The 25,287-nt window shown below is 56.3% G+C and overlaps 1 protein-coding gene across 6 annotated transcripts in view; it reads left to right on the top strand.

Moving 5' to 3' along the window:
* ANKRD11 (ankyrin repeat domain containing 11) overlaps positions 1–20,055 on the top strand; it is a 118,468-nt gene extending 98,413 nt beyond the window's left edge. For 4 of the 6 annotated variants that reach the window (XM_065925208.1, XM_065925205.1, XM_065925207.1 and 1 more), the window contains 9 exons: positions 3,907–4,077; positions 4,163–4,366; positions 4,859–5,001; positions 7,147–7,294; positions 7,577–13,974; positions 15,662–15,760; positions 15,831–15,974; positions 17,226–17,318; positions 19,101–20,055. In XM_065925208.1, coding sequence (XP_065781280.1) covers positions 3,907–4,077; positions 4,163–4,366; positions 4,859–5,001; positions 7,147–7,294; positions 7,577–13,974; positions 15,662–15,760; positions 15,831–15,974; positions 17,226–17,318; positions 19,101–19,286 — 7,586 coding nt within the window. In that variant the 3' untranslated portion in view covers positions 19,287–20,055. Of the gene's footprint in view, positions 1–3,384; positions 3,482–3,906; positions 4,078–4,162; positions 4,367–4,858; positions 5,002–7,146; positions 7,295–7,576; positions 13,975–15,661; positions 15,761–15,830; positions 15,975–17,225; positions 17,319–17,494; positions 17,655–19,100 lie in introns of all 6 variants that reach the window. The other 2 variants (XM_065925210.1, XM_065925209.1) reach the window with 2 other exon arrangements.
* The last annotated feature ends 5,232 nt before the right edge of the window (positions 20,056–25,287 follow it).

The following is a 25,287-nucleotide window of genomic DNA, read 5'->3' as shown; positions in this document are numbered from 1 at the left end:
GCTGATCAGTGATGGTTAATTTTTTTTAAACAGAAAAGGAGATAGCAGGTCATCACTGCAACCTGAGTGATAGGCCCTGTGCTGGTCTAGGGGCATTCAGAGGGTCAGAGTGTGACCATGGGTAGGACCCCATGTAGCCGTCACCTGACTGTGCCTAGGCTGGCTTCTTGGTCAGAAGCCTGTCTTGTGACTCTGTCCTGTGTGGTGGACTGTGTGCTCCTGAGACTAAGAGATAGGACACTGTCAGGATGCCAGGTCCTGGCACTGACCCCACCTCCTGCCTGCTGCAACCGAGCCCTGCGACTTCATGGTGACTGTGGATGCCTGCCCACCCTTCAGGGCGGAGTTTAGGTGGTGGTGACATCTGAGGGGGTCATCGATTCCCCACTGTTGCGCCAAACCAGTCTTCAGGGAGACCCCTCTGCTGGGAAGCCTAGGCCTGTGTGATGACGGGTACTCACCCTGTGCCCCAGACACAGGCTTCTGGTGGCAGCGACAGGCCAAGGGCAGCCTGCCTACTGTATGATACCTTGGGCCGGAGGACACTGTCCTTCGCCCAGGTGCCATGAGGTCTCCCAGGTTCATGCCATCCTGCCCCTGCGGGATGGCTTCTGCTGGAAACAGCTGTTGTCCACTCTGTCTGGATAGGTGGAAGCGAGGACAGACCCCCAGGTGGCAGCAGCGGGATAGGCTGCATGGGGAAGCTGGTTCGAGGAGACCAGATGACCTTCCGGAGAGGATGGGGCTCCCGCACTGGGAAACAGCACAGGCAGCAGGGTGTGAACCCTCATGGTGCTGGCGCTAACTGGGCATGGTACCCTCAGTGAGGCGCAGAAGGGAGCTGGGGCATCCAGCCCGGCTCTGGAAAGAGCACATGGTCGCCCAGTGGCTGTGTAGGTGTGAGAGCGGGCCCCACTCAAGAGGGTCAGGTAGACCGGGGGATGTGGAGGGGAAGGCATCTGCAGAGCTTGCCCGAAAGCCAGAGGTGGCCCTGGTTTCATAGGGAGGTCTTCTCCCCGAAACTCACTCTGCGTCCTTGCCGCCAGGATTCACTGACTCAGGTTCTTCTCCGCTGGATGCTGTCAATTCTGCTGGGGTCAGGGGGCACAACTCTGCATGCCAGGTTCTGAAACAGGTGTTCAGGGCTGCTCTCTCCACAGCCCCAGCTGGGCAGTTGGCGGGGGGGGGGGGCGGGCAGCAGAGCCGTCTTCCAGTGGCCTCTTGAGGGGACACCAGCGAAGGCCTGAGGGCTGCTGGAATCCTTGCAGCTGCGGGTGGGTGATCACGTCCCAGGAAGAGATGATAAACGTGCACTGACTTCTCAGAGGACCAGCAAGGTGACCAAGCTTGAGAATCAGGGTGCTGAGTCACACAGTCACGCTTTCCTAGCGGTGAGGGGACATTCAGCTCACGAGACCACTCCCCCATCAGCCTGGGAAGGGGCAGGTCCCCAGAGAAGGGCACGGTGCCTCCAGCCCCCACACATCATCCCTGGCCTGCCCTTGCTGCTCCCACGCACCTGTCAGTGTCCACGTCTCTTAATTTGGCACCTGCCGTCTGGGCTTCCTGTAGGTTCTGCTTTGCTTCTGGGTGGATGTAGGAAATAGAACCTTAACTGAACACGAGGAGTGGCCCACTGCCTGGGACACTTCCTCTGCCGTGTCCTCCGGGTCATTGCACAGGGCACGAAGGAGGCTTTATAGGTCTTGCTGGGGTGGATGCTTGCTGTCAGGACCAAGCAGCCAGGCAGGCAGGCCCTCCTGCAGCAACAGCACCCCAGCCTCCACACCTCTGTGGCCCAGCTTCCGTGGGCACCTACTCCATCCGGGACTCACAGCCCAGCCAGACGTGGGCTCCTCTAGATACTGGCAGCCGCCGCACCTGTAGGAAAAAAACTGCACTTCAGTGTGGAGAAGCCAGCATCTCAGGAGATGGGATTACATTTAGGGATTCCTTTGTGATAAGCCTTGGGAAACCTCCACCTGTGGAGTGAGACCTCCTCACACAGGGCACGTGAGGACTCCTGCTGGGGGTGCCTCAGCTTTCCTATCCCCGAGGGTGGGGGGGCCTGCCTGCCATGTGCTCAGTCTACCCATGGGTGGCCTTTGTTCTTCCTGAGACCGCAGGCCTGGGTCTCCGGGGCCCTGCCCTGCAGCTGGGGTCAGTCTCTGGGCAGCAGGTGGAGCCCTCGAGGCGCACCCTGGCCCTGGGTGTCACTGCCTGCACAGCCACTGGAGGAGCGTTGGCTGTGGCCCTTCTGCTGGTTCCTCTGCTGTCTTACAATCACGGGCATGGCGTGTCTGTCCCGAAAACCTCTGTGCAGCGGAAGAGGAGTGCTTCTGGTCTGCTTGCTTCTACCCCAGGGTGACCTTGTGGACTTGGCAGGGCAGCCTGGTGGGAGGCTGTGCTTCTGTCCTTGTCTCCGGGGAATTCATGTCTGCATTGTCCCTGGGCAGGAGCCCTTGGGAGGCCACACCCCCCCGACTGTCTGAGGCCCTTACACTGCGAGGCTGTGCCCAGACAGATCTGCGTGACCACTCAGCTGTGGCGTAGCTTCTGGGCTGCGCCTTGCGGCTTGATTGCCATCCTATCATGGCTTCATTTCTCAGGACTCCTTGGAGCCACCAGGTTCCTGCTCTGCCAGCCGTGTCTGGTGCAAGGGCCTCTGTGGCTAGGGCCCCTGTGCCGCCACCTCCTTACTGCCTTCACAGCTTATGGGGGAGCAGGGCTCTTGGTCAACGATAAGGAGCATCTTTTCTGAATTTCCTTCCTTGGGCTTGTGCGTTTGGGGTAGGTTAAAAATCAGTAGTTGGTGGGGTGGCTTGAGGGGTGATCACGTAAGACAGATTAGCACTGTCAGCAAGTCACAGCTATAGTTTTTATAAATAAGCAGTTTAAGGAAATATCAGTGAAAACTCTTAAGAAAATGGAAAGTGATATGCTTGCGGGGCCTGAGGTGGTGAGCGGTCCAGGTATGTGGTTCTGGGAGTGGAGATGTTGCCTCTCTCTGGGGTCTGACCCAGCCCAGGGGTGCAGGGAGAACCTCTCGAGTGTGGCCCCTGTGGCGACCTTGTGGTCTGCACCCCATGACCTAGGACACCCCACACAGGGCCTCTCCCAGAACACACAGGGCTGCAGGGGAGGGATCTGAGACTTGGTGGATCCCCGGTTCCCATGAGCTTTTTTTGGGCTCCTGATCCCAGGAGTCGGATTGTTTTTCTCTCCATCACCCCTGCCCCGTGAGAGACACGGGCACTGTGGCTGTCTGCGGCCAACAGGGTGTGTGTGAGGGGCCTGAGGAGCGTAGCGTGCTTGTTGTGAGGAGGCTGAGGGGGCGCCGGGCTGGCCCCGTATCTTGTTAGTGCTCTGTGTTGATGCCTTTAGATGCCTCCAGCTCAGTCCACGCCGTGGTACTGCAAGGCTGGTTCGCTCCTCGAAGCGCCATGGCATGAGATGGAGGCTCCTAGAAGCAAGAAGAAAGGTACAGTACCGCCCAGTCAGCCTTGACCTCTCCATGGGTCTCTAAACTGTGTTTGCATTTTACATCTGAACTGTCTTGGAGGCGGGTGGGGCGGAGGCCCTGGACCACAGGCGCGAGCAGTTGCTAGACCGAGGCCCGTCCTGTGTGAGCGGGGACTCGGGTTGGCCGTCCCGCCGCCTGGCGTGCAGGGAACGGTCTGGGGAGGCACCTGGAGCAGTGGATGGTCGGTGGGGGCCAGGCTTGGCTTCAGTGGCTGGTGACGAGGTGTTGGAATTGTGTCCCCAGCACAGTTACTGCCGGAAGAGGTGATGCCGGGCGGCCTGCGTGCCGCCAGCTGTCCCTTCCCTTCCCGCGCGGCCAGGTGAGGCTCCAGGGTCGAGGGCTCCGTGGCATGAAGTGTCCCCTCTCTCCCCCACGCCTCACAGAGAAGCAGGGTCCTGAGCGGAAGCGGATCAGGAAGGAGCCCGTCACCCGCAAGGCCGGGCTGCTCTTCGGCATGGGGCTGTCTGGGATCCGCGCTGGCTACCCTCTCTCCGAGCGCCAGCAGGTGGCTCTGCTCATGCAGATGACAGCCGAGGAATCCGCTAACAGCCCAGGTGAGCCCGGGGGGGTACAGGGCTGGGGGGCCCAGCCCCAAGGGTTCCACCTGCTAACCTCCGCCATCCTCTGCTTGGCCGGCAGTGGACATGACACCAAAGCACCCCTCCCAGTCGACAGTCTGTCAGAAGGGGACGCCCAACTCTGCCTCAAAAACCAAAGATAAAGTGAACAAGAGGAACGAGCGTGGGGAGACCCGCCTGCACCGGGCGGCCATCCGGGGGGATGCCCGGCGCATCAAGGAGCTCATCAGCGAGGGGGCGGACGTCAATGTCAAGGACTTTGCGGGTGAGCGCTCGGAGGGTAGGACCAGGGCAGACTCTCTGACACGGCACCCTCTTCTCTTGCCTGTGCGCCCAGAGCTGCCTTCTCAGGAGGCCTGGGACCCCAGGACCCCTGCCGAGCGGGACCCCCATGTGTCTCATTCAAACCTAACTTAGGAATACTGATATTTTTAAGAGGTGCTAACTTGAATTTTTCCAAAACCCTGGGACCAGTCCCTGGGGTGGTCACTCCCTGGGAGGCCTCGGCGCTTGCTGCACGGAGGCCTGTCCAAACCCACGGTCTGCTCTGTTTCCTGTGTGATGATATTGCTCATCTGTCTGGACCCTTCACAGCTTCCTAGTCTGTAGGGTTAACCTCTAGTGGTCATGGGCAACCCAGAGGTGCCCCAGGAAAGAACACCCAGGCTGGGCGCCTGTCCTTAGAGTTTCCTGTGCCGCCCAAGGTGGAAGTGGCCTTGAAGGTTAAGTCACATACGTGCTGAGTGTCTGTTTCCAGGCTGGACGGCATTGCATGAGGCCTGTAACCGGGGCTACTATGATGTCGCGAAGCAGCTGCTGGCCGCAGGCGCGGAGGTGAACACCAAGGGCCTGGATGATGATACACCCTTGCACGACGCCGCCAACAATGGGCACTACAAGGTGGGTGCCTCCCCACAGACCCCCGGGTGGGCCTGCTGCAGTTTCTTGATCTCTCTTTCCTGGTGGCAGGGCGACTAGGAGGTGAGTCTTTGACCACCCCCCACCCCTGCTCAACCCAGCTTTCTACACACCTGCTGTGGCTTGTGTGTCAGGGCCCTGCTCTGGCCACGCAGGTATGGTTGGATGTTGTGGCCAGCCCCAGAACAGGAGCTCTGTCTGTCCTCATACCTGTGCTGTCAGACCAGGCACGTTGAACGGGTGCAGCCACACAGGGTGACCTGTGTGACCAGCCCAGGAGCCATGAGCATCTGGGGCGCCAGCCCTCAGGTCCAACACTGGAGACACACGTGTAGGTGAGGGTCTGGCCACGTCCACAGCACAATGTCCTGAAAAGGCCCCTGTCTAGAGATGGGAGGCAAGCGTAATGACGTGTGACATCTGGTGTTTTGTGGTGGCCTCGCTGGTCACTGGTGGCAGGTGCCAGGCAACCAGCAGCTCGGCCAGGGAGATGGACATAACGGGACAATAACATGTGGGTGCCAGGAGAGATGGGAAGGGTTCTGGGCTCGAGATGCCAAAGCTCCTGTGGACACCCAAGCGCTGAGGTCAGGAATTAGGTAACTTTTTAGGGAAGATGAGAGGGGTTTTGTTTTTCTTTCTTAAGAGCCGTTTTAGAGAAATAGGCTGAGAAATTCATGAAATATCAAAGGATTTGCTAAAAATATCCCCGGGGCAGTGGGCAGGTATACATGCAACGAGGCCTGTGGACGGGGGGCCTCTGCAGAGGGGAGCTGGAAGACCAGGAGATGGGAAGTGACCCTGGACTGTACAGGGGGACAAGGGTGCGTACAGCAGAGACCCTTTCTCCATGGAAAGGGGACTGGCCTGTATTGCCTCCATGTAAAGGGGACTGGCCTGCATTGCCAGTCTTACAGGGAGGGACCATAGTGCTGGGAACATGGTGGCCTCCAGCGGCTGGGGTGGCTGGCCCTTGGCTGGCAGACAGCAGGGACACAGCCCTGGAGCCCAGCCTCTGGCCCCAGGGTTGTCCACAGTGGTGATTCATCAGAGGGCAGGGGAGCCCCTGCAGTGGAAACGCAGCTACTGCTCTCTCTGTCCTGTCTGCCAGCCATCTCGGGGAGGCCACCGGAGTGAGGACTGCAACGGAGCAGTGGTTTCCTGATGCACCTGACCGCTGTCTAGTCGCTGTTGGAGGTGCAGTAGTAGTGTCTGTACAACCTGCACTTGTTCGTCAAGACAGATACATCAACTAGGGGACTTGCCTGGTGGTCAACATTTTGCTTTCCAGTGCAGCGGACACCACTTCAGCCCCTGGTCAGGGAGTGAAGATTCCACATGCCTCACAGCCTAGAAAAACACACACACAAGCAAATCTTAACAAATTCAACAAAGACTTTTAAAAAGGTCCACATCAAAAAGAGTGTAAAACATTAACTACACCCCAGTTAAAAAATACGTTGTTCCAAGACTTGCCTGGAGGTCCAGTGCTTAGGACTCCACACTTCCTCTGCAGGAGGCACGAGTTCCACCCCTAGTCAGGGAACTAAGATCCCAAATGAGCCATGGCAGGGCCTTAAAGAAAGGAGAGAAATACATTATTACTAAAAATGTAACTATCATCTGCAGCCAGTCATCTTTTTGCTGGTAGAGGGTTTGAAATATCCTGACAAGCACCAAAATGTAACAGAGACACCAAGGAAGCAAATGCCTTCAGGGAAATGGTGCAGATAGACTTGCTGGGTACAAGGAGGGTTGTCACAGACCTTCATGTCTGTAACATACGACAAATCAAGGTCTGCCTGTCCTTGGGTTCAGTGGTCCTGGGCACAGACTAGAAACAGGTGATCTTACTTTTAAAATAAAAAACATGAAATAGACCTGCTTGTGGAGGCTTGGTCTTTGTTTTCTCTACTCTGTAACAGCCCCCCCCCCTTATCCAGTACACAACTTTCATCCAAATACCAGGAGCCTGTGTGATGGGTCTGTGGTAGGGAGAGGCCCGGTGGGTAGCACACACAGCCTGTAGCCCTCAGCCTGGTCCTGCCCAGACCCTATGACCAGGCACTGGTGTGGTGGCCGCTCCACGTTCCTCACATCCCTGATGTGCCTCTTGCTGCTACACAGGTGGTGAAGCTGCTGCTCCGGTATGGAGGGAACCCTCAGCAGAGCAACAGGAAGGGCGAGACACCGCTGAAGGTGGCCAGCTCCCCGACCATGGTGAACCTGCTTCTGGGCAAGGGCACCTACACGTCTAGTGAGGAGAGCTCAGCTGGTCAGTGCTGTGGTGGGGAGCAGGGAAACGGGGGGGCAGGACACGTAGTTCCACTGTAGGCAGCCTGCTTGGATGCCTGGCACTGATGGGAGCTTCCGGACTGTGAGGGCACCCCACCCTGGATAGGGGCTCTTGCACGAGACCTCCAGCCCCTTGTCTGTGCAGACCCCTGTCTGGCCACGCGGCCCAGGGCCAGCCTCAGTCACATTACTAAAGTTCTGGGCTTGTCTACCACTGCCCCTGCCTGAGCAGCTCCTGACGCCTTTCTCCCTGTTCCTGCAGAGAGCTCCGAGGAGGAGGAGGAGGACGCCCCATCATTCGCACCTTCCAGCTCGGTCGATGGCAATAACACAGACTCTGAGTTTGAGAAGGGCCTAAAGCACAAGGCCAAGAATCCGGAGCCGCAGAAAACCGTGACCCCAGTCAAGGACGAGTATGAGTTTGACGAGGACGACGAGCAGGACAGAACCCCCCCAGTGGACGACAAACACTTATTGAAAAAGGACTACAGAAGAGAGGCCAAGTCAAATAGTTTTATTTCTATACCCAAGATGGAAGTGAAAAGCTACACTAAAAACAGCACGATTGCACCAAAGAAGGCGTCTCATCGCATCCTGTCGGACACGTCTGACGAGGAGGACGTCGGCGTCACCGTGGGGGCGGGGGAGAAGCTGAGACTCTCAGCCCACACCATGCTGCCCGGCAACAAGACCCGGGAGCCTTCGAACTGCAAGCAGCAGAAGGAAAGAAATAAAGTGAAAAAGAAGCGAAAGAAAGAAATAAAGGGCAAAGAAGTACGGTTTGGGAAGAGGGGTGACACGTTCTGCTCATCTGAGTCTGAGAGCGAGTCCTCGGAGAGCGGCGAGGATGGTGGGGACTCGGCGGGGAGCCCGAGCTGCCTCAAGGAGTCCCCGCTGGTGCTGAAGGACCCCGCCCTGTTCAGCTCCTTGTCTGCCTCCTCCACCTCATCCCACGGCAGCTCCACTGCCCAGAAGCATAACACCAGCCACGCGGACCCACACGCCAAGCACTGGCGGACAGACAATTGGAAAACCATTTCCTCTCCTGCCTGGTCCGAGGTCAGCTCCTTATCAGACTCCACCAGGACAAGACTGAGCAGTGAGTCTGATGGCTCCTCCGAAGGCTCCAGCGTGGAGTCGCTGAAGCCAGTCAGGAAGAGGCAGGAGCACAAAAAGAGGGCCGGCCTGCAGGGCACACTACCTGACAGGAAGAACTCCTTCCACCCTAGCGGGGACGGCGCCATCCCCAAGCTGGACAAGGAGGGCAAAGTTGTCAAGAAACACAAGACTAAACATAAACACAAAAGCAAGGAGAAGGGGTTGTGCTCTGTCAGCCAGGAACTGAAGCTGAAGAGCTTTACCTACGAGTACGAGGACTCGAAGCAGAGGGCAGACAAGGCCATCCTCCTGGATGACGTGCCCGCTGAGAACAAGCTGAAGGGCCTGAAGCATGAGAGAGACCACTGCAAGAAAGAGGAGAAGCTCAGCAAGATGAAGTCAGAAGAGAAAGACTGGCTCTTTAAGGACGAGATGATCAAGGTCTCCAGAGAGGAGAAGTCGCTGAAGAGAATCAGGGACCTGAACAAGGACGGGGGCAGGGCCTTCCGGGAGGAGAAGGACCGTTCAAACAAGGCCGAGAAGGAGAGGCTGCTGAAGGAAAAGTCTCCTAAAGAGGAGAAGCTGCGACTCTACAAAGAGGAAAGAAAGAAGAAGTCCAAAGACAGGCCCTCAAAGTTAGAGAAAAAGAATGACTTTAAGGAGGAAAAAATTCCCAAAGAGAAGGAGAAGATCTTCAAGGAGGATAAAGAAAAACTCAGAAAAGAAAAAGGGTATCGGGAGGACTCTGCTTTTGACGAGTACTGTAACAAAAGTCAGTTTCTGGAAAACGAAGACACCAAGTTCAGTCTCTCTGATGACCAGCAGGATCGCTGGTTCTCGGACCTGTCAGATTCCTCCTTCGATTTCAAAGGGGAAGACAGCTGGGACTCCCCAGTGACAGACTACAGGGACATGAAGAGCGACTCTGTGGCCAGGCTGATCCTGGAGACGGTAAAGGAGGACAGCAAGGAGAAGAGGCGGGAGAGCAAGGCCCGGGAGAAGCGCGGTGACAGAGATGTCTTCTCTCGGAAGAAGGACAGGGACGGCCTGGAGCGGCGGCGAGAGCACGTTGCTGACAGGCACAGGGCTGTCCCCAGCTTTCTCTGTGAGAAGGACAAACGGCGGCGCGAGTCCACCGAGGGCAGCCGGGACCGGAAGGAGCCCCCGGAAGCTGCTAAGGAGCGGAGAGATGGCCGAGTGAAGCCCGAGGAGGCGCACAGGGAGGACCTGAAGGAGTATGGCTGTGACTTTGGGAAGAGCCTGGAACCCTGGGAGAGGCACCACCCAGGGAGGGAGAAGGAGAAGAAGGAGAAGCTGAAGCTGGAGAAGCACAAGGAGAAGTCCAGCGACAAGGACAAAAGCGAAAAACTCATCCTTGAGAAATGTCAGAGGGACAGAGAGTTTGATAAGTGTTTTAAAGAGAAAAAGGATGCCAAGGAAAAGCATAAAGACATGCACAGCAAAGACAAGGAGAGGAAGGCATCCCTTGACCAAGGCAGAGACAAACGGGAGAAGGCCTTCCCTGGAATACTCTCTGAGGACTTCTCTGAAAAAAAAGACGAGAAAAAGGGCAAAGAGAAGAGCTGGTATATTGCAGATATCTTCACAGATGAAAGTGAAGATGAAAAAGACGACTACACAGCCAGCGGATTCAAAGTTGGGGAGGCGAGTGAGGGGCGAGGGGATGGCCCCCCAGAGAGGGAGGACGGGCGGGAGGTGCACCCCCCTGACCGGCACCGGAAGCACTCAGCCGACAGGCAACCCCATGCTGAGAAGCAGAAGGACAAAGAGATGAGGGAGAAGAAGAAGGAGAAGGGGGCCACAGATGGGGGGAAGGACAGGAGGGAGAAGACCTTTGAGAAGCACAAGGAGAAGAAGGACAGGAAGGACCGCACGTCTGTGGACTCCGTGCAGGACAAGAGGAGCAAGCAGAAGCCACCTGAGAAGGGGGAGAAAAGGCCCCCAGTAGAGGACAAGACCAAGACCAGGCACCGGGAGAGGCCAGACCGTGAGCAGGGCCGTGAGAGGAAGGCCAGCAAGGGCGCCGAGGCGGAAAAGAGCCTGCTGGAGCGGCTGGAGGAGGAGGCCCTGCAGGACTTCCGGGAGGACTCCAATGACAAGGCCAGCGAGGCGTCCTCTGATGGCTTCCCTGACCGCGGCCAGGACCCCAGCCTCAGCGCCCTCCTGGACGTGTCCTTCCCGGAGCCCCCAGAGGAGCGGGTGCGGGAGAGGGAGCGGCACCGGCACGCCTCATCATCCTCCAAGAAGAGTCACGATCGAGAGCGGGGCAAGAAGGACAAGCTCGAGAAGAAGGACAAGAGCGATGACTACAAGGACGCAAGCAGCCGGAAGGACACCAGCCAGTATGACAAGGAGCTCCTGGACAGCGATGCTTACGGCGCCTCCTACGGCTCCAAGGCTGACGCAGAGGATGAGCTGGATAAAGCCCTTGAGTTGTTTTCTACTGAAAAGAAGGAGAAAAACGATCCTGAACGAGAACCCCCCAAGAAGGTGGAGAAGGAGCTGCGGCCTTATGGCTCCAGCGCCCTCAGCCTCCTGAAGGAGAAGCGGCGGCGGGAGAAGCACCGCGAGCGGTGGCGGGAGGACAAGGAGCGGCACCGGGAGCGGCACCATCGCGAGGAGCCCAAGCCCCTGGCCAGGGACACCGCCCCCGGTGCCTTCCGAGACAAGGCCAAGGATGAGGGCGGGAAGCTTGGCGAGGCCAGGCTGAAGGAGAAGATCAAGGAGAATCCTGAGAAGGAGAAGGGTGACCCCACGAAGCTCAGCAATGGAAATGACAAGCTGCTTCCGACCAGAGACCCGGGCAAGAAAGATGTGAGACCCCGGGAGAAGCTTCTGGGCGACGGGGACCTGATGATGACCAGCTTCGAGCGGATGCTGTCCCAGAAGGACCTGGAGATCGAGGAGCGGCACAAGCGGCACAAGGAGAGGATGAGGCAGATGGAGAAGCTGCGGCACCGCTCCGGGGACCCCAAGCTCAAGGAGAAGGCGCGGCCCGCTGAGGACGCGCGCAAGAAGAGTCTGGACGGCCCGCCCAAGAAGCCGCCTGGTCCCGACCTTGCCCCGAAGGACAGAAAACCTAAGGAGTCCGCTCCTCCTGCCTCTGCCGCCGAGAACAAGCCCCACCCAGGACTAGCAGTGGACCCCCGGGACTGGCTGGCGGGACCCCACATGAAAGAGGTCTTGCCTGCGTCCCCCAGGCCTGACCATGGCCGGCCCACTGGGGTCCCCACCCCTGCCTCGGTAGTGTCCTGCCCCAGCTACGAGGAGGCCATGCACACGCCCCGGACCCCGTCCTGCAGCGCTGACGACTATCCCGACCTCATGTTTGACTGCACGGACCCCCAGCCGATGTCCAGCACCTCCGCCAGCGCCTGCTCACCCTCTTTCTTTGACAGGTTCTCCGTGGCCACAAGTGGGATTTCAGAGACCCCGGGCCAGACACCAACGAGGCCACTGTGCACGAACCTTTACCGCTCGGTCTCTGTGGACGTCAGGAGGACCCCCGAGGAGGAGTTTGGCCTCGGGGACAAGCTGTTCAGACAGCAGAGCGTCCCCGCTGCACCCAGCTACAGCTCGCCAGGGCAGCACCCTGAGGACAAGGCCCCTGGCCCCCCAGCACCCGCGGAGAAGTTCGCCTGCCTGTCTCCAGGGTATTACTCCCCGGACTACGGCATGCCTTCCCCCAAAGTCGACGCCTTGCACTGCCCGCCTGCGGCCACAGTCAACCTCACCCCCTCCCCAGAGGGCGCCTTCGTTAGTTTACAAGCCAAGTCCCCCCCTTCACACAGAGATGAGCTTTTGGCCCCGTCCATGGAGGGGGCCCTCCCCCCTGACCTTGGCATTCCCCTGGATGCCACGGAGGATCAGCAGGCCACTGCAGCCATCATCCCCCCAGAGCCCAGCTTCCTGGAGCCCCTGGACGAGGGCCCTTTCAGCACGGTCATCACAGAGGAGCCAGTCGAATGGGCGCATCCTGCTGCCGCAGAGCAGGGCCTGCCCCCTGGCCTTATTGGGGGTGCTCCTGGTGACACAGCCAGTTGGCCTGTGGGGTCGGACCTCCTACTTAAGTCCCCACAGAGGTTCCCAGAGTCCCCGAAACATTTCTGCCCGGCCGAGTCGCTCCATCCTGAGCCCCCTTACCCAGCATCCCCCGTCTCATACCCTCTGCCGGTCCCCGAGCCGGGACTGGAAGCTAAGGACGAGGCCGAGGGAACAGTCCAAGCCGCAGTGAACACTTCTGAGGAGTCGGCCGCGTTTGCCCCTCCCTCTCGGCTGGAGTCCTTCTTCAGTAACTGCAAGCCCCTTCCGGACGCGGCCCCTGACGCACCCCCAGAGCCTGCATGTGTGACGGCCGTGGCTCAGGTGGAAGCACTGGGGCCCCTGGAGAATAACTTCCTGGAAGGTGGTCACAACCTGTCGGCGCTCAGCCAGGTGGAGCCGGTGCCCTGGCCCGGTGCCTTCCCCGCTGCCGAGGACGACCTCGACCTGGGGCCTTTCTCACTGCCAGAGCTCCCTCTCCAGACCAAGGATGTTCCTGACGTGGAAGCAGAGCCTGTGGAAGAGTCTCCTCTCGTTCCTCCAGAGAACACCCCCTTGGGGGCCCCTGTGCTCCCAGGCGGCGGGGAGGCCACTGGGGCAGCTGCTGACCAACAGCTGGTGTCGCTTCCTGACCAGGTGGCCGCCCGGCTCCCCACCGAAGCCACACCAGAGCCCCCGGAGGAGCCAAAGCCAGCAGTGCTGCCTGAGGCCATGGCAGAGGCAGGGTCCAGGCCAGAGGGAAGAGCGCCCGAGGACTCCCACCCTGGCTCAGGGCTCACACCAGCCCTCTCAGAGCAGCGTCCACCAGGGAGTGGAGATGAGGAGGCTGAGGGCCAAGACTCCTCAGCCTCACCCCACAGCGCCCCTGACGCCCCCGTGGATGGCTCGGCTCAGGCCCACGTGGCAGATGGGGCTGGCCCTCAGGACAGTGCCGGGCTCGAGGGGCCCCCTGACGGCGTCCAGCCTGAATCCACCGAACCAGAACCTAAACCGATGGCTGAGGCCCCGAAGGCACCCAAAGTGGAGGAGATCCCTCAGCGCATGACCAGGACCCGCGCCCAGATGCTGGCCAACCAGCACAAGCAGAGCTCACCGCCCACTGAAAAGGAGCCCGCGCCCACGCCCACCCCCAGGGCCAAGGGTCGCGGCTCTGAGGACGACGACCCCCAGGCCCAGCACCCACGCAAACGCCGCTTCCAGCGCTCCAGCCAGCAGCTGGCCCAGCAGATGCACACGTCCACGCGGCAGACACGTGAGGTGATCCAGCAGACGCTGGCCGCCATTGTGGACGCCATCAAGCTGGACGCCATTGAGCCTTACCACAGCGACAGGTCCAACCCATACTTTGAGTACCTGCAGATCCGGAAGAAGATCGAGGAGAAGCGCAAAATCCTGTGCTACATCAGCCCGCAGGCACCGCAGTGCTACGCCGAGTACGTCACCTACACCGGCTCCTACCTCCTGGACGGCAAGCCACTCAGCAAGCTGCACATCCCCGTGGTGAGTGCCCACCCAGAAGGTGGGGAGCAGCCCCCTCCACACTGATCTCTGCCACTCACCGTCTGCCCACGACACTGCCCAGTGTCGCCTCCTGCCTCGCAGCCACCAGGTCACCTTGTGCTTGGACCCCGGCCCACTTGCCTCAGGCACACCCAGCCCCCTCTGCGGCCCTTCCCACAGCATGAGGCCTCTACAGAACCTGGCCCTAGACCTCTCTTCCCCAGGGGCCCGAGGGTGCTGCCCCTGCCTCCTTGAAGCAGGTCCCCACCCAGCAGGCCTGCCAGACACAGGCCCCCACCCTGCCTGTCGGCCGTCTGCTCACATGCCCCATGCTCCCTTGCGCCATGGTTCACCCCACATTCGTGCAGGTGTGACCATCCAGGCCCCGCTATGCACACCCCCTGTCCCATCCTCATACTTGCATCTGGGCAGTGGGCAGGTCCTGCCACAAGGACCTCTGGGGAAGCGTGTCCTCCAAGTTCGGCTGTCCCCCCACCCCCTACCCGGGAGCAGGCACGGGGCTCATGGCCAGGAGAGCCCCGCTGGGCCACCTCTCTTCACCCGTAGCCAGAGCCTGGCCGCTCGAGCTTTGCAATGCTCCCCAGGCACCACCTGTTCACACGTATGCACTACATCGACACCACCCCCACCTCTGCGGAAAACCCAGCTTTCCTCTTGTTCTGTCCATCAGGCTTAAGGCTGGCCATGTCCTACATGTGTGGCCTATCCCCAGACAGGGTCTGAGGCACTAGGTTCTGTCCTGGGATCTCTGTTCAGGGAGAGGGACTCTCTGCTGTTTGTCTGTAGAAAACTTGGAACTAGAAAGGCAACAGCTGAGGGTGCTGTGCCCCTGCCATCTGAGTTCACCCACAGCAGCCTGCGTGAGTGCCAGGCCAACGCTATCTGGGGCACAAGGCTCGGGGTCACAGCAGACTGCCCCGCAGCTGGGCCTGGGCTTCCACCCTCAGGAGCAGGAGGAGGGGTTCTCAGGGCCGAGATCCTGACAGAGACATCTGCCAGGTGCCCTGAGGGAGCAGGCAGGCAGCTCAAGAGACCCAGTTGGGTTTCTCTTTTCAAGTTTTGAGCCTATTTTAAACCAAAAGATTGGAGGACAGCACATACCTCAAGTGTGGGCCTCTAGTGCAGTCTGTCTGCAGCTAGGGGCTGTTCCTCCTGCCCCCTCCAGCCGGTGGTCATGGCTGCACGTTTCCTGTGTGAGTCAGAAGCACTAGCTTCCCCCTGGGGGGTCACCACTGGCATCCATGGGCTCCTCTGGCCTGCCGATGTCTCTTCCAAAGTGGCCGGGCGAGCCCTACACCCTGGAGACGGGCAGGCCCACTGTCCTTTCTGTGTTGCCTCTGGGCAGCGGCATTCCAGTGGGCCTCATATCACTTGGGGTGTGTGAAGCCTGTGCTAAACAGAGGACCCTGCCAGTCCTTTGTCCCCTCACCATACCAGGGTAGTGATGCAGACACCAGGTTCTTGGCTTCCCTTGCCTCCTCCCCCGCCCTCTTCACAGGTGCCTGCAATTCCCTCGGGGGAGGGGGGCTCACTCACCTGCTCTCAGGGACAAAGTGTCCAGCTGCTGCGGGCTCCTGGCTTGGTATCATGGGACTGTGGTCCTCAGGGTGAGTGGGGCTGGGGCAGCTCCCGGCCCCTGGTGAGCCCGTCTCTCCTGTGACCACAGATCGCGCCCCCACCTTCACTGGCAGAGCCCCTGAAGGAGCTGTTCAAGCAGCAGGAGGCCGTGCGGGGGAAGCTTCGCCTGCAGCACAGCATCGAGCGGGTGAGTGTGTGGCCATGGGCCTGGGGCACCCGGCTCCCACCCTCTCAGCTTACTGGCCCCTCTTCTTCAGGAAAAGCTGATCGTCTCCTGCGAACAGGAGATCCTACGAGTCCACTGCCGGGCGGCGAGGACCATCGCGAACCAGGCGGTGCCGTTCAGTGCTTGCACCATGCTGTTGGACTCGGAGGTGTACAACATGCCGCTGGAGAGCCAGGTGGGGCGTGGGCTGGGCATCTGCCGACCATTTCCTCTGAGGCTCACATTTATTTTGGACACGAGCAGCCAGAGCTGCTGCCCTGGGGCTTCCTGAGCAGAGGACCCAGAGAGACCGTCGCCCTGGGGACACGGTGCTGCCACCGACAGCAGGCAGCCCCAGGGGCCCGTTACCAGTGACTCGCTGGTCTGGAGCAGGACCCAGGGCGCCACCTGTTGGAGCACACGGTCTGCCTTGTCAGTCCTCTAGGGTGACCCTGCGTGTCCACTTCAAGGGTCCAGCCCGCCTCTGTCCACCCCCAGGGGTGGACTTGTCCCACAAGGTCACAACCTTTCCCGCCTGACCTCTGTCCCAGTAGGTGGAACCTGTGCCCCTCAGGGCCCCCACCCCATGCATGGACATGTCAGAGATCTAACGTGCAAAAAGCAAGCCAACTTGTGTGCACCCTGACCTTTCTCCCCTCTTCTCCCCTCATCAGCCGCTGCAACTCTGAAAACAGCCCAGAGTGTGTCCTTCTAGGCCTGCCTTCTGCCTCTGTCCCTGTTCAGGCCTTGGCACCAAGTTCCCCCACCCACTGGCAGATCACATGGAGGCCGCCACATGTGACATAACAGTGGTTAAAAACTTTTTATTAGTGCCTTAAAGATTTTCCATTCACTTACATACAGTCTTTAAGGATACAAAAACTTTAAAGCTTTCCTTAGGTAATGTGCTAGTGGTGACACGTGGAAGTTTTGCTTTTTGCATATAAAAGGAAAAAGTATCTGCTGACCTTGAAAGGGAGTTTCTGGGTTTCCTCTTGAAGGTCCAGGAGACGGGAGGTCTTGGGCTGGGGCCCCTTCAGGCAGGTGGCCCCCACCCACCCAGCCGGCAGGACCCAGTGGGGACACCTGGTCCTAAACCACTGTCCACTGCAGGGGACCTCAGCCACCTCAGGCCTCCCAAATGTCCTTTTGAAAGAAAAAACCACTTGCAGTTTTCACAAAGAAGAAACTGGACAGATACCATCGTGCACTCACCCTGAGGGGGTCCAAAGTCACGCGCAGGGCGGCTCCACCCTGGACAGTGTTGGGGAGGGGCGGCTGCCTGGGCCCCTTAGGAGGGCGGGGGTGTGTGTGTGTGTCCTGCCGGTTGGCCCTTGACATGGGGGCACTGGGGGGGTTCTAGAACCTGCATCTCAAGGGGGGGGGGTCTTGACTGCCAGGAAGCTCCCCCTTCCGGATGCTCACGTGCATTTGGCTCTCCCTGCAGGGTGATGAGAACAAGTCAGTGCGGGACCGGTTCAACGCCCGCCAGTTCATATCCTGGCTGCAGGATGTGGACGACAAGTACGACCGCATGAAGGTGAGCCCTCCTCCCTGAGCGGCAGCGGTGGGCCGGGCTCTCCGGGTGGGGGTGGCTGCTGTGGGGCTGCGTGTGGAGGAGGCAGCTTCACACCGGCTCTGAGCCCAGCTGGCAGCAAGCGAGCGAGGCCTCCCCGCCCCCATGTTGCCTCTTAGAGTGTCTTCCCTCCTGTCCAGGTGTGCGGGGAGCAGCTCCTGTCACCAGCTGGCGGTCAGACCTCTGTGGGACCCCACCTTGACCCTCCTCAAAGGTCACAGCATCCACCAGCAGCCCTGCCCTGGATGTGCTGACCAGTGCAGCAGGCAGAGGACGGGGGGGAGATAGAGAGCTTAGCAAGTAAGAAGCACGTCCTCCTCTGTAGGCGCGTGAACACACACCGGCAGTGATGCGCCTGCTACAGAGTTAGCGCCAATGAGGCAGGGCCTGCCGAGTGTGGAGTTGATGGAGGCGAGACCCAGGTTCCACACTGGGCTGCCAGCCTCACCCTCACCTTACCTCGGTGACCCCTGCCCCCAGCACCATACCCAAGGGGCCAAGGGGGTGGCCAGGGGCCCAGAGCAGAGAGGCAACAGCTTACAGGGCGTTCAGGCTTGGCTGAGGCCGCGTTTCTGACAAGCTCCAGGGTGACAGTGTGGAGGTCACATGGTCAGTCCTCCCACCACCAGCCTGCCTGAAGGGAGCTGCGTGGAAAACTTTGCTATAGGGAGATACTTTTGACCAAAGTAAAATGAGACTTGGTACATTAAAAAGTCCACGGAAGTCTAAATTTCCTTAATGTGCCAAGAACTTAGAAAGTAATGGACAGAAAAAGAAACTGATGAGGTACAGAGAGTGCAGGGGCACGAAATGGCCATACCCCCATGGAACGGGTTCCTTGCGCGTGGCCGCTTGTTTGGGACCACAGTGTGGACGAGGTCCCACAGCCCCGGACACATCTTCAGGGCAGTTTTCTGGGTAAACAGGCCTGCCTGTTGGGTGTCACGGGGTTTCAGCCTAACAGTTTCATTTCAGTCTGAAAACTCGGACTGTACAGCAGTTCAGAAGCCCAGAATAGCTCCGTCTCAGGAGCACCCAGAGATGGAGACACTATGTAGTACCTTAAATTAAGTAAGAGCAGCGCGACTCTGAGAATCATGAGTGACTGTGTGTGCCGAGGACGCCTGGCCTGCTGGTGCACACAGGGCTTAGTTCTGAAAGTTTTTTAAACTGATGAGCTTCCTGCACAATCACTGTCACATCGTTAAGTCTGTGCTCCCACCCGCCATGCTTCTATCTCCCATGTGTTCCCAAAATGTGCCCCGCACCCTCACTCCCTCACACCACCCCTCAAGTCCACATGTGCTGCCTCGGGTTATGACCCATTTGGGTAACCCAGGTACTATCCTCATTTCAACATTCGGCATTCTTAACATGAAATACACAGCACAGACTTTAACAGTCTATTTGTCTTGGTACCTATTTCTAATATTGAGAATGCAAATGAAGCCAATCTCACCAGCCATAAATAAAGTAATTGTAAAATGAAAACAGAAAAGCAAAACTTTTATAAGTTCTGACTAGAGGCGAAACCCCCAGGGGTAGGGGCATGAAGCAGGGATGGACAGATGCCTGTGTGCTCAGCAAGGCCACTCACTGGGCAGGATGAGACCCAGATGCAAGAGGCCATCCCAAGGCCAGAGCTCAAAAGGGTCCCCCACCCTGACCTCACAGAAGCGCTGTGGCAGGGGGAGTGGGTGAGGCAGGGTCTCTCCTCCCTCCTCACCTGCTGCGTTTCCCGTGCAGACGTGTCTCCTGATGCGGCAGCAGCATGAGGCGGCGGCTCTTAACGCCGTGCAGAGGATGGAGTGGCAGCTGAAGGTCCAGGAGCTGGACCCCGCCGGGCACAAGTCCCTGTGCGTGAATGAGGTGCCGTCCTTCTACGTGCCCATGGTCGACGTCAATGATGACTTTGTGCTCTTGCCGGCCTGACGCGCAGGGACAGCTGCACAGGACACAGGCGAGCCCCCCTGACGTCTGCTGCCGAGTCCAGGTGGCGGGAGGAGACCACGTCCCCAGTGGGGACACCCAGGGAGAAACCGCACTGGGTCCCTGGTGCGCCTCCTTCCTACCGGCCCCCGCGGGAGGACGCAGAGCCGGGGACGTGGGCACGGGCATGGTGGCCTCAAGCTCTTCTCCGGCGGCTGCACAGGCATCTCAGGAGCTGCAGGATGGAGAGCAGTCTTTAAATTCCTGGTTCCATTTTTGATCGACTCAAGAGAATAAAACTAAGGCGTCTACCCCTCAGCAAGAGTGGTCTCTGGTCAGAGGGCGGGGAGAGCACCGAACCGGCTACCGTCCTGTCACCACGAAGCTGCCGATGGCTCGGGCCTCCGACTGGGGCCAGGACGCTCGGCTGGGCGAGGGCCTGGCTGCGCCGCCCGCCCGCCTCACAGGGACATGGAGGCAGGACACTCAGTTGTGTTTTTAATGGAGTCAAATCCACGTGGTTTGTATATTTTTTCCTTTAATCTTGGGCATTTTGTTTCTCTTTCTGAGAACATAACTTGAAACACTACAGAGCCAATAATCATATAAAAAGTGTACCCGTAAACGCTGTACAGTTTTATACACGTTCACAATGTACTTTTGCTGCCTTCTAGATAATTTATTTTGCAACACATTACTGCACAGTTGTAAATAACTTATGTACTGTAACATCACTTCAGTTATGTGTAAAGAAATAAATAAATTAATTACATGCTCTTTGTACACAACCCCTCTCAGGAGGGCAGATGTGGCTGTGAGGGGAGGGGTCCCTCCCTGGAAACCCCAATGCCTTCAACCTTTTTCCTTTTGAGACAGATTATACTTGCACCTCCTTTCCTGCCCTTACTGGGACCCAAGGGGCTGTCCTCTGCTCACAACTAGGTGGCTGTGAGGGTGGAGGTCACCCAGAGGCTGTGTCCCCAGGGCCCATCAGAGTGGGAGGAGACAGGTGAGGTGTGAGCCATGTGTGACAGCTGGTGCCCTGGGCGGTGCAAATATGGATCCCTGGTCTCGTAGTTCCCCATGGGACCCCGCCACGCAGAGTCCCCACTTAGGACACAAGTCCCGCCTGAAATCACGTATTCTGATCTCTAGGAGTCAGAGATCTAAGCTCATTACATCTTGGGGTCTGTGCTCCTCTCAGGCCAGGGGTGTCTTCTGAGCAGAGGTGCCCTGCCCGCTCAGTTCATAACGCCCTGTCCAATGGCTGGCCCCAGGTGGAAGGCGACGGGTGTAGGCCACAGGACCAAGCTGGGGTAAGCCTGGCCTTAGGGTGTATCCCTGGGCACCTTGACCCCCACTCCCGTGCTTTTCAATACCTGGTAGGGGTGGGAGCTGCAGACACGACCCCGTTCAGTTTTCTCTCTGTGGGCTCCCTGGCCTAAGCTCTCACCAGCCCCCAACTTTGTGTTCCCCTTCATGGCCTGGCACCTTTCTCAACATCAGGAATTAGGCCACACCCATTCGCCTGACCCATCCTGGCCTCAGCACCTTCAGGCCACCCCCGTGGAGATCCTGCACCCGGCGGAGCCCACACCTGGTGTCGGTCCCGCCTGCTGCAGGTGCTGGTTCTGCACCAACGAACCTGTGCAGAAGCGTGCCTGTGTTCTGGCAGGTCTGAACCACAGTGGCATCATGTACGACTCCTGCCCACCAGAGATGCTGTCATCTGCATGCCTGTGCAGGGGTGGGACCCAGAGAACAAAAAGGAATTAAATTTCAGGATATGTAGAGAAGCTGTAAAACTCAACCATAAAAAACAATTCTGTTCAAAATTGGGCAAAAGATTTGAACAATCCTTTCTCCAAACAAGATGAACAAATGGTCAATAAACACATGAACAAATGCTCAATATGACTAATCCCTGGGGAAAAGCAAACCAGAACCACGATGAGATACCCCCTTACACCCATCAGGATGGCTGCTAACAACACAATGACAAAATAGAAAACATCAGGTGCTGGTGAAGATGTGCAGAAAGTGGGATCCTCATGCACTGCTGGTGGGAATGAAAACTGGTGCAGCCATGATGGAGAACACTGGGGGTTCTTCAGGAAATGTAAGTAACATAATCCATTGATCCAGCTTCTAGGACCACACGCCACTGGAACTGAAAGCAGGGTTTCAAAGACATGTCTACACCCCAATGTTCACTACAGCACTGTCCACAACAGCTACAACATGGAGTCAACCTGAACTATCCACTGACAGATGAATGGACAAGGAAAAGGTGAAGTTTTTCAGCCTTAAAACGAGGCATGATGGATGAACCTTAAGGACATTATACTAAATGAAATAAGACAAATACTGGACAATTTCACTTACATGACATACTTATGAGTAATCAAACTCAGACAAAATATGACACACTTTATTTTCCTGGGCTCCAAAATCACTGCGGATGGTGACTGCAGTCAAAATTAAAAGTTGCTTGCTTCTTGGAAGGAAAGCTATGACAAACCTAGGCGGCATATTAAAAAGCAGAGACATTTCTTTGCCAACAAAGTTCCATCTAGTCAAAACTGTGGTTTGTAGTCATGTATGGATGTGAGAGTTGGACTATAAAGAAATCTGAGCACCAAAGAATTGATGCTTTTGAACTGTGTAGTTGGAGAAGATTCTTGAGAGTCCTTTGGAGAGCAAGGAGATCAAACCAGTCAATCCTTTTAAAGGAAATCAACCCTGAATATTTGTTGGAATGACTAATGCTGAAGCTCAGGCTCCAATATTCTGGTCACCTGGTGCAAAGAGCTGACTCACTGGAAAAGGCCCTGATGCTGGGAAAGACTGAAGGCGGGAGGAGAAGGGGATGACAGAGGGCAAGATGGTTGAATACTATCACCAAGTCAATGGACATGAGTTTGAGCAAACTCCGGGAGATAGTTAAAGGACAGGGAAGCCTGGCAAGCTGCAGTTCATGGGGCTGCAGAGAGTCGGAAACAACTTAGTGACTGAACAACAATGGTACTAACATGTAAAGGGAGAAATCGACAGGAATACAGTAATAGTAGGAAACTAACACCCCCATTCACACCAATGGAGAGATCTTCAACAGAGAACCAGTGAAGCAGTAGAGATCCTAAATGACACAAGAAAACAGACTTTAATTGATCTTTTCAGGACCTTAGAGCCAAAACCCCCAAATACACATTATTTTCAAGTGCACACACACAGAACATTCTGTAGTACCGCATGTGCCATGCTGTGCTAAGTCACTTTAGTCGTGTCCAACTCTTTGCAACCCTGTGGACTGTTTCCCGTCAGGCTCCTCTGTCCATAGGATTTCCCCAGCAAAAATACTGGAGTGGATTGCCTTGCCCTTCTCCAGAGGATCTTTCCGACTCAGGGAGCAAACCCATGTCTCTTGCATCTCCTGCATTGGCAGACAGGCTCTTTACCACTAGCGTCACCCAGGAAGCCGCCAGGACCACAAACCAGGGCATAAAGCAAGCCTTGACACATTTAAGAGGACAGAAGTGACCCCGGGTGTCTTCTCTGACCACAATGGCGTGAAACAAACTGATCACAGGAAACAAACGGCTGCTCTTCCCTGCGGCACTGTGGAGGCGCTCTGCCATTGCAGGACGAAGCTGAACGTCTCTTTCCTGGTGGATGATGAGTAACACTTTGTACCTTTTATGAGAAGCGTGTGGCCAAAGAAGTTGCTGCTGACCCTCTGGGTGAAGAACACAGGAAGGTCATGTGGTCTGAGTCAGTGGTGGGGATGACAAACAAGGCTTCTCCACAAAGCTGATGTCCTGCCCCATGGCTGAGTCTGCCTGCCACTGAGTAAGGGACATTCCTGTCCAAGTCTGTACCAAGTTGCTTTCTGGATGCCAATCTGAGTGTTCTCAATTTGGTCATTGTTAAAAAAAAAAAACGGAGGGTAGAAAAACATTCCTGGACTCCCTGACGCTACTATACCTCACTGCCTGGGGCCCCCAAAAGCTGCAGAATCCACAGATTTTTCAATCTCTAAGTAATGTGATGTCTGGCAGGACACTGTGAGAAAGATCCTAAACAGAGAAGGTAAGAAAACATCAACACACCTTAGATTCAGTGTCTTTCTTCTCCACTCCATTCTGCAACACAAATGTCAGTGTCCTGCTCTGAAGAATCAGCATATCAGGAAAAATAAGCAAGAGGCTGCAGAATATGCTAAGTAGTTGGCCTCCTTCATCCTCTTATCCAAAGAAAAATGCCAGGAGTAGACTGCCAAGAGGGGGAGGCTGTCCTCTCTGATAGTGTCTACCTGAGCCCAGTCAAAAATGAGATATTCTTAGAGTAACAAATAAATAAGCTCAGACATCAGGAATAAAAGAAAGAAAGGAGGAAAAAAAGAAAATCACATGGATGCTAAACAACATGCTACTGGAAAACCAATGGGTCAAGACTTTGAGTGGTTAAGAATCCACCTGCCAACACAGGGCACTGAGGTTTGATCCCTGGTCCAGGAAGATCCCACGTGCTGTGGGGCAACTAAGCCCACGCAGCACAGATACTGCGCCCACACACCGCGCCTACTGCGCCCGCCTAGAGCCCACGCTCCACAATGGGAGTGGCTGCCGCAGTGAGAGCCCGCACACCACAACCGTGTGCAGCGCCCACTCGCTGCAACTAGAGCCAGCCCACACAGCAACGAAGACCCAGCCCAGCCAAAAATAAATAATTTGTTTAAAAAAAATAGGTCAGTGATGAAATCAAAGAGGAAATTAAAAAATACCTTGAGAAAAATGAAAATACAACCATTCAAAAGCTACAGAATGTGGCAAAAGAAGTTCTTAGAAGGAAGTTCATAGTGATATAGGCCTTCCTCCAAAAACAAGAAAGATCTCAAACAATCTAACCTACCACTTAAAAGAATTAGAAGAACAAACAAAAAACTAAAGTCAGCACAAGGAAGAAAATAAACATCAGAGAGGAAGTAGGTATTTTAAAAGAACAGAAAAAGTAAATAGAATAAGAGTTGTTTCTCTTTAAGGATAAACAGGCCTGACAGCTCTGACCAGGCACACCAAGAAGAGAGGACCCAAATGAACGAAAACAACCATAACAGCTCATGCCACAGAAATACAGAAACCGCAAGGGGATACTACGTACGATTATATGCTAACAAATTTGACAACCTAAAAGAAATGGATAAGTTTCTAGAAATACATAGTCCACCAAAACTGAAGAAGAAACATAATTTGAAGAGACCAATCATTAGAAGTGAAAAAAAAAAAACCCCAAAAAACAAAAAACCCTCCCACGCTTCCTTGGTTGCTCAGTGACAAAAAATCCACCTGCCAATGCAGGAGACAGGGGTTTGCCCCCTGATCTGGAAAGATCCCACATGCCATGGATTAAGCCACAGCTACTGAGCCTGTGCTCCAGAGGCCAGCAGCCACAACTATTCAGCCCACGTGCCACAGTGAGAAGCCCAAGTACCACAATGAGAGAGTAGCCCCTACTCTACATACTAGAGAAGAAAACATGCAGCAACAAAGACCCAGCACTGCCAAATGTAAATAATTTTTTAAAGAAAACCCTATAAATGTAAGTCCAGAATTCTACCAAACATATAAAGAACTTATACAGATTCTTCTCAAACTCTTCTTTCCCCCGCAAAAAGAAGAGGAGGGAACACTCTCAGAGACATGCTATAAAGTCACCATTACCCTGATAACAAAACCAAACAAACACAATTACAGGCCAATGTCTTTGATGAACACAGATGCAAAAATCCTCAACAAAATATTAGCAAAACAAATCGAACAACACATAAAAAGAACAAACCAAAACCAAGTGAGATTCATCGCAGGTTCTTAAGGATGGTTCAATATAGGTAAATCAGTCAATGTGATACACCACATAAGAGACAAAAACACAATCATCTCAACAGATGCAGAAAAGCATTTGACAAAATTCAACATTCATTCATGATAAAAACTCTTAGCAAAGT

The sequence above is a fragment of the Muntiacus reevesi genome, chromosome 2 (genome assembly GCF_963930625.1).
Source record: "Muntiacus reevesi chromosome 2, mMunRee1.1, whole genome shotgun sequence".
Taxonomy (NCBI): domain Eukaryota; kingdom Metazoa; phylum Chordata; class Mammalia; order Artiodactyla; family Cervidae; genus Muntiacus; species Muntiacus reevesi.
Note: the sequence above shows the minus strand (reverse complement) of the source record. Positions and strands in the feature narration are given on the sequence as shown.